General features: G+C 46.7%; 1 protein-coding gene across 16 annotated transcripts in view; it reads left to right on the plus strand.

Moving 5' to 3' along the window:
- Positions 1–12,747, plus strand: part of FNBP1 (formin binding protein 1) — a 975,957-nt gene that overhangs the window by 497,186 nt on the left and 466,024 nt on the right. For all 16 annotated transcript variants that reach the window (XM_085613976.1, XM_085613977.1, XM_085613978.1 and 13 more), the window contains exon 5: positions 122–184. In XM_085613976.1, coding sequence (XP_085470102.1) covers positions 122–184 — 63 coding nt within the window. The remainder of the gene's footprint in view (positions 1–121; positions 185–12,747) is intronic.

Genomic DNA, 12,747 nt, shown 5'->3' on the forward strand with positions numbered 1-12,747 from the left:
TACGGATTGGATATGTCAGCCAAGCATGAGTTTCATGCAAATGGACTCAGGGAATGTCTTTAATACATGGTTCTTACCAGTATCTTTTTTCTTACGGATATTTGATTTCTATCTTTTGCAGCATTTTCACGATGGCCGCAAGATACAGCAGCACATTGAAACCTGTTGGAAGCAGCTTGAAGCGGTATGTACAGTTTCTGCAGAGAACAACTGGACTGCATCTGCTAGTGTGCACACTGTTCTAGGTGCATAACGTTTATTTACTTTTTAGGTCTCACCTACCAGACAGCTCTTATCTGTCTGGTAAGATCAAGCCTCTTGTCAACCATAGTGAAAACATACAGTAGACCCAGAGCCAGCATGTTGCTTACATTGTTTGGCTTTATTAGGCCGAAGCCTACCAATCGGCGCAGCTGTCTGTTTGGAAAGACATCTTGGGGACATTCTGAAAGCTTCCCTGGATTCTGCCAATTGCTTGCCATTGTTTTTACGGTTTATAACACACATTTGCTTACTTTCTGTTTGCTGGCTTTTTGTTTTAGGATGTCCAGTTTGTTAGTCCCTCCTGTGGAGCATAGTCTGTTTACTCTATTCTCCCACAAGTGCTCTCTGTCTATAAACAGGCTTTTAAATGTTGTTCTTGTATTGTCACATTTGCTGTGCATTCAAAGACCAAGGTCAGATGCCAGGCTCTGTCTTCTGAGGGAGCTTGGTGTTTTCTGTCTCAGACTTCAAAGTGAGAGAATTTATGACAATCGTGCTGGCTACCCATGTGAGAACAGCAGCTGTAGAATTGTTTTTTTTCTACCACACAACAACATTTAAATGTCTGTAAATGAACTGTGCAAATATTTCAGAATATGTCAGAATTATGAAAGCACAAATGAAGCACATTTGTTTGTAATTCTGAAGTGTAGTGGAAACAAATATTTTAAAGTGATCAAAGTAAATCAATACACTTGGTGTTGCCATGTCCCCACATCATTGATTGTGTTCTGTATAATTTTGAGTAAAACTATGTCTGTGCAAATGTAATGGTCATTTTAATCGAAAATGTGCTGTCTGTAATCACAGTGCGCTACCACACCATGCATACTCCACTCTACGCAACTCCACTGTATGACACTATGCCAGTCCACTCTACAATACTCTACTACATGACATACTACAATACTCTTCTCTCCTCCACTCTACGTAACGCTACTCAATGCTATGCCACCCCACTCCATTCTATGCCACACCTAAACACTTTATGCCACTTTACTCCACTCTACGCCACCCTGCAGCACGCCACTCAATGCTATGCCAATCTACACCCCTCCATTCAGCGTCACTCTGCTCTTAAACTATAGTCCCCTCTATGCCACTCTGCAGCACGCCATTCTACTACATTCCACTCTATGCCCTCCACTTTGACACGCTACTCTTTTCCACAACACTCCACTCCACAACACTCTACTCCATGTCACTCTACTCCACGACACACTGTTCTACGTCACTCCACTCCCCGACACTCAACTCCACTTGAATCTACGACCCTTTTCTATGACCTTTTCAACACTCTATGACCCCCAACCACACTCTACGCCATGACACTGCGCCACTTCACTCCACTGTGCTCCTCTTTACGCCACTCCGTGATACTCCACTCTATGCCACTCTGTGACAGAACACACTATTCCTCCCTACTCAACTCTAAGCCCCTCCACTCTACGCCACTAACTCTGTGCCACTCTATTCCACTCTGCGCCACTCTATTCTACTCTGCGCCAATCTTCATCACTGCACTCTTCAGTTCTCCACACCACACTACTCTACAACACCCCACTGTAATCCACGACCTTCCACTCTGCTCTACGACACTCCATTCTACAACACTCTGTTCCACTTTAGGACACTCCACGCCACTCTCCTCAAAGCTACACACTTTTAGCCATGCTGGTGTACAACATGGCTAAGACACATTGGCAAAGCCAATAGCTCTTGCATAGTCGAGACCTATTGGGTTTGCCAATGCTTGTTGTGTTTGTCTTTTCACTGGAGCATCTCCTCTTTACCATCCTTTTAATTGTCTGATTTGTGTACTTCCACTGCTCACATTTAGTCAAGTACTTTTTTCTTTTTCGTTGATCTGCTTGAGAGTGCATGTATTTCCTTGCACTCCCCTATCTCGTAGTGATTCCTCCTCTCAAATATCCGCCTTGTTTGTTACTTCTCTGTTACTCACCCCCCAACCCGCTCCTCCGTTATGCTTCTCCACGTCAAAGTAGTTGTCCTTTTTTTTCAGACGGTATGGCAACTGCCATCTGCTGTTGAGGCCATCTATATTGCACAAAACACTTTTGTGTACCTCCATCACTCCCTTGCTCCCACCTCAACCCGCTTCCCACCCACTGTAGTCATTTAGTTTGAATGTTTTGGCATGGCCTGCAGTGGCGGTTAGCAATGCATAAACATGGTGAGGCGTAATGGCTTACAACTCACAATAGATGCTGCACTTGCCAAGTGCGGCACTTCTCTCCTGACGATGGTTGTGTCCACCAGCAGGAACTGCAAAGACTTCCCTTCCTGCCCAGTGGAACGTAAATCCAACAAATCCTGGAGCTGCTCTCATGCTGTTTTCAGCATGAGAGCAGCTCCAGGATTGGTTGGAGCAGGCTAACTCAGTGCTCATTTTGAGGCTGGCTGCCTATGCCAGCAGTCTGGCTGTTTTACTGTCCTGGGAATTCTGGGTTTACAGTGTGCATGTCGAGCTGGCCCGACACAAGACAGCCGGCCAATCCGGCATGCGCACTGGCAGGGGCTGCAGGATTTAGTCCTGAACCCTGCCCTCACACTTCTTGCGATCCAGACTGGTGGCAAAATAATATGGCATTACCATGCCATTTTATTTATTTGTGTTTACCTGCTGTGCTTGCAGCAGGCGGGTCGACGCTCCTCCACCCTTTACGACGGATGAACCACCTCTGATGGCCTGGCAGGTGCCATTTGCTGCGGGGCTGCTTTGCTACATGGAGTGCGCTTTCGTGCAAATACAATTTCGTTTAAAAAATTTTTTTACAAAAATTGCCGATCTATGTGGCGTCGACCATCTTAGGTTGTAAATTAAAAAGAAAGAAAGGAAATGTTGCCCACTTTACATGCGTGCACACGTCATCTCGCATGTGTGGGCCAGCAGCAGTGAGTGCTTTGGCCAAAAGAAGCATGGTCCTGATAACAGTGCTTTGTTTTCAGTAGAAACAAATGGGCGGCATCTTTTGTCATTTATATCCTGGCTGGGAGAAGGTGTCAAAAGGGAAAGGACTCTAAATATTCTTCAAAACCCCCACCCCCGCTTCTAATAATCCCACTGTGGATACTCCTACATGTTAGTAAGGCCTGCCTGACCAGAAGAGTATGCTTGGCACTCGTGTATTTGATTGCATAAGTCTAGACATTTAAACATTGTCAGTTTAATAGAATGATTGTGAACAATTTTGAGGGCGGGCCCCAGTGATTTTTTTTCTTCACTGGGGAGCATGGCATACAAATGTTTGAAGACCAGTGGTCTAGACAGTGGCAGGCGGTGAAAAGTGATAGATGTGGGGTGTAAGCACCAAAGTGAGGGGAGTGAGTGCCATGTCCTTTAGATCCTTTCCAAAATCTAAAAAACAATGATTAGATGGAACATTTTACAGCACAACTTTTATATAAATCAACAGCAATTCTAGAGTTTCTCTAATATTCCAATACTTTTGTGGTGTTCAAACAAACCCTCCCCAGGGCGCCGGGCTTACTTACCCCCTGAAGAAAACTTGGTGGATCAACACTTATTTTTTTCAGCAATATTTCCCTAAAAATTGGCTAACGCGCAGTATGCATAATGTTTTTAACATCTGGTTATACTGTGTCGCATGGGCTATCATTTTACAAAATGCAGATGGTCTTAGCCGTCCTTTCATGTTTCTGTCGTTCCTTCCAGCCCTGTTCTGTTACATCTTATGGGTTGGAATCTACTTGAAAGGAGCAGTTCATCGCCATCACTTCTAGAGGCCCCCTCGGTCCCGCCCAGTCCAGCAGTTTCACATAGCAGACAGGTTACATCAGCCAAGCTGGCTCAGACCCCAGGCAGCAGCAGTGATAATATCAGCATATCGTCACACACATCTGGAAGGAACAGTCAGAGCAGCGAAGAACCCCATTCAGCAGTAGGTCTACCAAACTCAGGATGAAACATCCGCTTTGGATATATTCGAGCGAGAAGTGCAGTCACGTGCTCCAGAGCATCATCCGAGTACTTTCTGAAAGAGGCATTTCACTCTGAAACACCAAATGTCACATGTGTGCAATGTAACTCCCTTTGACCCGAACCAAGCTTGTCGTTTTCATGAAAACAAAACTACTTCTGTCCCTAAATATCAGATTAAAATGTTTAGGAAATACATGTTTGATCTTCAGATAACAGCTTCCATTTCCACCAAGCACCCACATACATGTACTACCATCTCACTTTGTCAGATTCTGCCTTTTATGCCCTATTTTCATGCTCATCAAAAGCCTTGGGTGCCCTTCCTATGGCAGTAATCACAACCATTATGCCAAGGCTAATCAGAATTATGCAAAACCAAAGGAAATGATGGACGGAGTGTTGAACATTGCAAGCCATCACCCCCAGTCAACTGATCTGGGTTTAATCCATCACCGTTCTTTAGCCCACTCTGCCACCCCAGTTCAGACATGGCCATATGCAAATCAGTCTGACCCTGTGCCTCATGGGAACAGTCCAGCCCGAACTGCCAAGCCATGTCTTCCCTGGACCGGAAACAAGCTTCCTAGGACCGGTTTCTGGCATTTCAGCCGTCTTTGGCCAGGCTTGCTTGAATCCAGTGGCAAAGTGAGCAAGGGACTCACGTCTGAGCATACCCTGCCAACTTATGGCAAACAAAGCAAAACCAAAGGAAATGATGGACGGAGTGTTGAACATTGCAAGCACTCACCCCCAGTCAACTGGTCTGGGTTTAATCCATCACCGTTCTTTAGCCCACTCTGCCACCCCAGTTCAGACATGGCCATATGCAAATCAGTCTGACCCTGTGCCTCATGGGAACAGTCCAGCCCGAACTGCCAAGCCATGTCTTCCCTGGACCGGAAACAAGCTTCCTAGGACCGGTTTCTGGCATTTCAGCCGTCTTTGGCCAGGCTTGCTTGAATCCAGTGGCAAAGTGAGCAAGGGACTCACGTCTGAGCATACCCTGCCAACTTATGGCAAACAAAGCAAAACCAAAGGAAATGATGGACGGAGTGTTGAACATTGCAAGCACTCACCCCCAGTCAACTGGTCTGGGTTTAATCCATCACCGTTCTTTAGCCCACTCTGCCACCCCAGTTCAGACATGGCCATATGCAAATCAGTCTGACCCTGTGCCTCATGGGTACAGTCCAGCCCGAACTGCCAAGCCATGTCTTCCCTGGACCGTAAACAAGCTTCAGAGTTATGTCCAGAATGGCAACGGTATGTCCAGGATGGCATTACGTCCGGCAAAGCCAGAATGTGGTGATAAAGGCGGACACGCTACCTGCAGGCTCCGTGAGGGTTCAAAAATGGGATGCCATAGGAATATCAAACTTATAAGATATATGGTGGGCAGCAGGGTCCGACTGGCAAATGGGGCAATCTGGAAGTGCCCGAAGGTTTGGTCTGAAGGATCATTCTATGGACTGTTTCTGGCCTCTTTTGTGGTCTGCCTGGCCGGTTTTTACTGTTGGTTTTTCTGATATTACTGCAAACATTGCCTACAACAAGCACAAATGCAAGCAGTCTCCCATACCTTGTCTTTACAAGTTCAAACTGCCCTAATTTCCAAATGAAGGCACTGCACAGAATATAATACAGCAGGGAAGGGCTGATGAAACATGGCTACTCGAAGATCATTTCTGCAGATGAGACTAAGGCAGAGATCTTCAAACTTTTTGATGCCAAGACCCCCTTGTCAACCTTTTTTAGGCGTAAGGACCCCCTTCTGACAAATTTCTGGAACCTGGTACTCTCATCATCGACAACCATAAGCACCCCCAATTCCACAGCAAATCGTTTTACGGTGGAAAACCATATTAAACCGTGTTTAGCAAACCAAAGGTCAGTGAGCGTGGGGACGTGGTCTAAGGCGTAGCTAAAAACAAAGGCTCTCATTTGTGAGGAATTGGCGTAGGGCAGTGCCACAAGTCTTCTTGTTGTGCTGCCCTCCGCCAATGTCAAAGGGCACGAATGCACCATATTTTTGAAATACGGTGAATTCCTGTCCTTTCCCCTTGCGTTGGCGCACAAATTGCTGCCTGGAACCAACATGGGCAGGTTTGCTTTTGTGCAGGAAGGGGCATCTTCCTTCACAAACAGTCCCGGTAGGTGTTTTCCTCGGTCTATGAGAGCTGCAGAATGCAGCACACATGGAAAGAAGAAAAAACGAGGAGGAATGAAAAAGTTCTCCTTGTTACGCCTCCGCTGTGGAGGTGTACCCTTTGGGCACTGCCCCAGGTTTACATGATTACTCCAGTATTGGAACTTTCATAGATTCCCATAGCTTGTATCATTCCCCGTCGTCGGAATGGGAGTCTCTGTATCCAAAACATAGCAGTAGGTACAAAAGAGAAAGAAAAAAGGCCTAGGCCTCATTCCCTTTTGTAGCATATCTGCCTCTTCTTGTAAAAGAGACCAAAATAAAGCAACAACCAATTAGATTAGCCTCACCCCACAGAACCTTCCTGAGAGAACCTCAGAGCCTCAGATTTTCGTAGCAGTTGTGTAACAGTACAACCAAACCTTGCGAGGGCTGAGCTTTCCCAGGGGAGGAGGGTGGGCGCATGGAAATCTATGAAAGTTACCAATACTGGAGAACCAAAGTTACAGGTAAGTAACTTGTTTCTTACTCCAGTATTGGAACTTTCATAGATTCCCATAGCTTGTATCAGAGTAGCTAGCAGTAAGAAACACATTTTGCCTCTCTGAGACATCTCATTGTGTATTATTATACATCACCGTACTTTACCTTGTGGGTTTTTTTTGCAACATAAAAAGACCCTACAATCACATAAGAACAGTACATAGCAAAATGTGCAAGAACCATACAAAGGAAGGAGGGAAGAAAGGAAAGCTCACCACTCAATGGAAGAGGTTCCTCAGGACTGCCTGGCCCACAGCCGAGTCTTCCTGCGCCAAGGTCTCCAGACAGTAATGTCTTGTAAAGGTGTGCATGCTGCTCCAAGTCGCAGCTCTGCAGATGTCTTTAATCTGGACCCCCGCAAAGAGAGCCGCAGAAGAAGCCATGGACCTCGTCGAGTGTGCTCTAATTCTGCCACCTAGAGGCTTGTCCGCTGCAGCATGACAGAACTGAATAGCACTGGAGATCCATCTAGCAATACCCTGTTTGGACAGGGGTAACCCTTTGCGGGGAGCACTGAATGCAACAAACAGTTGCGAAGATTTTCTAAATGTTTTAGTACGGTCCAGATAAAACTTCAAGCACCGCTGCATATCCAGTGAATGAAGTGCCCTTTCCGCCGGTTTAGACGGTTGAGGAAAGAAAGCCTTGAGAATCACCGGCTCATTTAAATGAAAGTCCGAAGGCACCTTTGGGATGAACTTTGGATTAGTCCGTAGAATGACAGTATTCCTTTTGAATTGGAGGAAAAGTGACTGAATTGTCAGAGCTTGCAATTCCCCAATACGCCGTGCCGACGTGAGAGCAAGAAGGAGTGCCAGTTTCCATGAGAGGAACTCCAGATCCGCTCGATGAACCGGTTCAAAAGGAGGCTTCATCAGCTGGGTGAGAACCAAGTTCAAATGCCATGTGGGAGGTGGAGGCCTCACGGGAGGATAAACTCTAAACAGTCCCTTGAGAAATTGCTTGACAATTCTAGAGGACCAAAGAGACGGTCCAGAGGCAGTACGTCTGAAGCAAGAAACTGCAGCCAAGTGCACCTTGATTGAGGAATGAGCCAAACCTGCCTTAGCCAAGGACAGGATATAAGGAAGAACCTGATGAGGCTGAGACAAAAAGGGTTCCACACCTTGCTGATGGCACCAGATGCAAAAGCGCTTCCATTTGAGACGGTAAGTCTTGTTAGTGGAAGGGGCTCTAGCCTGAGAGAGAACATCCCTTATTTCGTACGAGAGAGGAAGATCTAGGAACTCTCGCTGCTCAGGAGGAGGGACTTTTTTTACATAACTGTCCCTTCAACACCTCCTTAGGGGTACTAAGGGCTATCTAAATACAGTTATGATTAAAAGCAAGCACTTCACAGGCCAGTTTGTAATGCTTTGCGCTACCACTAAAAAAAAAAACAAATCTTTGCCATCTCAAAGCTTGTAATGATTCACGGGTCCCAAGCACCCTCTAAACTTGCAGATTAATTAACAGTGCACATTTGTATTTCTTTCAGGTGACCAAGCACCCTGGCACGAAAACTTCACTGCACAGGAGACTCAGCTAGAGCAGTTTAACAATCAAAATTAGCCATCTTTTTCCAAGACGAAAGCAAACGTTTTGGATTCCAGGCACAAGTGAGGTTGGGGAATGCGCGACCCCCTTCCCAGAACTCCAGGGCCCCCCTGGGGGTCGCGCCCCACAGATTGAAGACCTATGGACTAAGGGAAGTTGGGGACTTGTATACATGCCCTGTGGGACTGCCCCTGTATTCAAATATTCTGGAACCAGATAAAGGCTACTATATCTGGGGTGCTGAATACTCCCTTTGATCTTCCCATTCGACTAGCCTTGATGGGCATATGGGACGGGATCCGTCTCCAGTATGCAGTACAGCTGCATCAGTGGTCATCAAGAGTTTCCAACATATGCTGATTGGTGTAAGAACATGATGGCTGAAACACTAGTATATAAAAGTCACAAATACCAAAAAAACATTGAAAGAAACTGGGGCTCATGAAAATAACATCATGGAGTCTAAAATGTAGGAGTACGCTCTATGATAGATAGACAGAGGGGCCTTGATGAACAGTTAGTGGGTAGCAGTGCACAAGCCCCCCTAAGACAGCCCTGCAGGGGCAAGGAGATGGATGGTGGGACTGGGGATCGTACTTGAGGGGCAGCCAGCAGCAAAGACAGATTCATGGAGGTTCGCTGATCTGGAACTGGAATAAATATCTATCTGACATGATGGTTAAAGAAGTTTTTCTTTGTTTTGTTTTATTCTTTTTTGGTGCAAGCAAGAAAAATGATATACCTAAAAATAGCAGTCCAAGGATGATGATTGAACACAAGTCGGATGGCATTCTGAATAATTTGGAGTCTTTTAATGAGGTTAGCAGCGATTCCAACATAGAGAGCGTTGCTGTAGTCCAGGCGGCGGGTTATCCGGTCTTAGATCACTAATTTTTGACTGTCGAGGGGTAGCCATGAAACTGATGAAAGTGCTTTGGGGAGCATTTTGAGAATGCTAAAGTAAGAGTCACCACAACGGTATCTTGGTCGGCCAACTACAGATTAGAGTCTAGGATAATTCCTGGATTTTTGGCCTGTGTCGTAGGGGTATCTCGCGACTCTTTGGGCCACTAGCCTTTCACCCAGCAGGAGGTGTTATTGCTGAATAACAAGACTTCAGTTTTATCACTGTGTAATGTAAGCAGCAGCCTCCCATACACTCCGTAATGTGCGTCATTCAGCAGAAGTTGGTACGAGTGGTAGTCATATTCTCAGAGATAGAGATAATGAGCTGCATAAGAGACGATTTTAAAGCCATAGCTCTTGACAGTGTCCTCAAGGAGTGCCATGTATACATTAAACAGAGTGGGGTTAAGGGAAGATCCGTGGGGGGAACCCACAGTCCTCTCTGGGAGAATTGGAGGTAAATGGTTTGAGGCAGACCGATTTAGGATTTATTGGACCGGAAGAATGCTGTGCACTCAAGTGCACTTACTGCTTTCGTGAAGGTGTTTCATAAGGATGGTGTGTGAGATGGAATCAAAGGCTGTTGACAGATCAAGAAGGATCAGGGCAGCAGAGGCACAAGTCAGGGGATATCATCTGTAGGGGCCAGGAGGGCTCCATGGTGTCGGCTACTCTGAACCCTAACTGGGAGGAGTCCAGGAGGCCATCACTTTTCAGATAAGCTGACATTTGAACATTGATGCACTTCACAAGGACTTTAGTGGGCTACAGTAATAACTTGATGGGCCACTAGTTTAGAAGAATCTTGGGATCCACCAATGTTGTTTCTGCAGTGGCACCACCTTGGCATGCTTCCGGCCCAGGTGCACCTCTGCTGAAAGGAGAGATATTGAAGATAGTCATGAATAATGTACCCATGATATGGGGGCAGAGCAAGTAAATGTGGTGGGGGCAAGGGTTATCTGGGATCCAGATTTAACCCAGCATGAGACTCCTGGTAGAATCAAAATCGATGTGGGTGAAATGTGTGAGGGCTTTGCCTTTGCTTTATGTCGAGGGAGTATTAATGAAGAAGAGGAAGTCCAGGTTACGTTCGGGGTCGAAATTGGATTCAACTTTGAGATCTTTGTTTCTAGAATAAATTGGCCAAGTTATCACAAGTATTTAGAATTGGTTGCTGACTGGGCTCAAGCATGTAGGATGAGAAAACACCTTGATAATGGTGAAAAGTTCCCAGGAGGAGTTTGAACTCTCGTGAACTCACTCTGCTATGGAGTGGCATCTGGCACCACATATATCTTAGTGGTTGGTAGTTGTTGAGGCCAGCCTTGTATGTTCCCCTCTCAGTTTTTGAGTGAGCAGGTGCATCTCCACGAGTGTTCTTGCCCTTTGCAATGGTATTTGACTTCCTGGAAGTCCTCGTTGTACCATTTTACTGAGGGTTGTTTATGCAGGAGTCGCTGAGATTTTGGGAGGCGAGGGCATCTAGAGAGGATAGAATCTCCTTGTTAAGTTAATTGCCCATAATTTTGATGTTGGAAGCAAAAAGGAGCATGGAGTAAGTGAAGCTTCTAGTTTAACGTTTACAATACGTTTCCAAGTTCTAGTTATGGTTGAGGATTTCAGAGTAGTGGGATAAGTGGAAACATAGTAGTGGGAATGAGAAAGTTTGGGAGGAAGTGGAGAGACCAGCTATCTGGAGATGGGAGTTGCAGGGGATTCTGGGTGGCTGTGTAGAAGATAGGGTTCAAGCATATGTCCTGCTAGGTGGGTCGGATAAGAAAGACGTTGATGTCACAGAGTAGAAAGATCATCTTGGAGAGTACTAGTGTCAGGGTTATGGATTAGGTCCAGATGGAAGTTAAAGTCACCCAAGACTACGAGGTGTTGGTATTTGAGGGCCAAAGTAGTGAGCAATACAGCGAGTTTGGCGCTGAAGTATTTTGGGGGGTCAAGGGTTCTATATATGAGTGCTCCACCAATGGTAGGCATGCTAGTGAATTAAATGTTTACATATTCAGTCCAGTCCCATGTATCAGAAGCCAGCCATTTTACGCTGTGGTCCTCGCGACATGATTGCAACCCATCCTCCTGTTTTTGAAGATCTATTTTGCTTAGTGAGCTTGTATCTGGGTGGGATGACGATTGTGATGTTAGGATTGGTGGAGGGATTAAGCCAGATTTCAGGGATAAAAAAGATATCAGGTTTGTGGGAATTAATAAGACCCCAGAGTTCCACCTGATGCTTCGGGAGGGATCGGGCATTTATATAGAGACATGACAAAAGTATATTATTCTTTGATAGGGCGGGAGTTGCAGAGCCTGGTGGCCTCGTTGCAGCCCTTCCTCTAGTTGTGGCGGCAAGTGGGACACCAATGCGGGACCAGTCCGGGCCCGAGTCCTGTGCCGGAGCCCCGTGGGGCCGGGCGCAGCGTGGTGGAGCCTCAGCTGCGGCCTCGGTGGCACCCCCCCAGGCGCGTGCCCCTCCTGTCCCAGGCCAGAACGCCGGATGCCGCCCTGCGTTGTTACCGATTCCGAGGGCGCCTGTGGGCGTTTAGGCTGCCGTCGACTCTCGCAGTCCAGTTTCACGCCGTGGCTGCTGCCGTTACGGGACTGCCACCATTAGCCCAGTCACCCAGAAGTTGGCTCGTGCTGTGGCTGCAGTGCATGATCTTCAGCGGTTCATTTCGGTTTCCGCCTGTGCCCGCAGTCTTTACGAGGGCATACCTCCCAGATTCATGCTGTTTCACTAGCTTTTTGTCAGGATTATAATGCATAGTGTGCTCACAGCCGGCCGAGCTGCACTACAGTGCGGCCATCTTGCCGTGGGCTCTCTAGTGCCACCGATAGAGCGGGAGGTGGCATTGTAGTGGGTTTATTGCCCAAAGCACAGGTAGATTCTGGTGTTGGAAAGTGTAGGAAAGTAGGGTCTGCTTATATGGTCACCCCCACTTTTTGCTGGTGTCATTATAGTTTTCTGACTAGTCTGACTGGGATCCTGCTAATCAGGACCCCACTCTATACGCTTCTTCCATAAATAGGACATGGTGAGTACTTAGGTACTCTCCAGATTGGATATTGGTGTACCCTTGTAAGTCCCTAGTATATGGCACTACGGTACCCAGGGCATAGGTACACCAGGGGTCTCCCATGGGCTGCAACGTGTATTATGCCACCCATGAGAGACCACTTCAGTTGTGACTATGGGCCTGCCATTGCAGCCTATGTAAGCTGGTGCTAACACCACTTACAACAGATATAGACTTCCCTGTATCTCTGGTCACTACACTTAAAACCTATAAATCACCTCTAAGGCAGGCCTTTCAATCCTGAAGGCAGGGTGCTGGGTCCTATGTGTGAGGGTGCC

Source organism: Triturus cristatus, chromosome 1_2 (assembly GCF_964204655.1).
Source record: "Triturus cristatus chromosome 1_2, aTriCri1.1, whole genome shotgun sequence".
Lineage (NCBI taxonomy): Eukaryota > Metazoa > Chordata > Amphibia > Caudata > Salamandridae > Triturus > Triturus cristatus.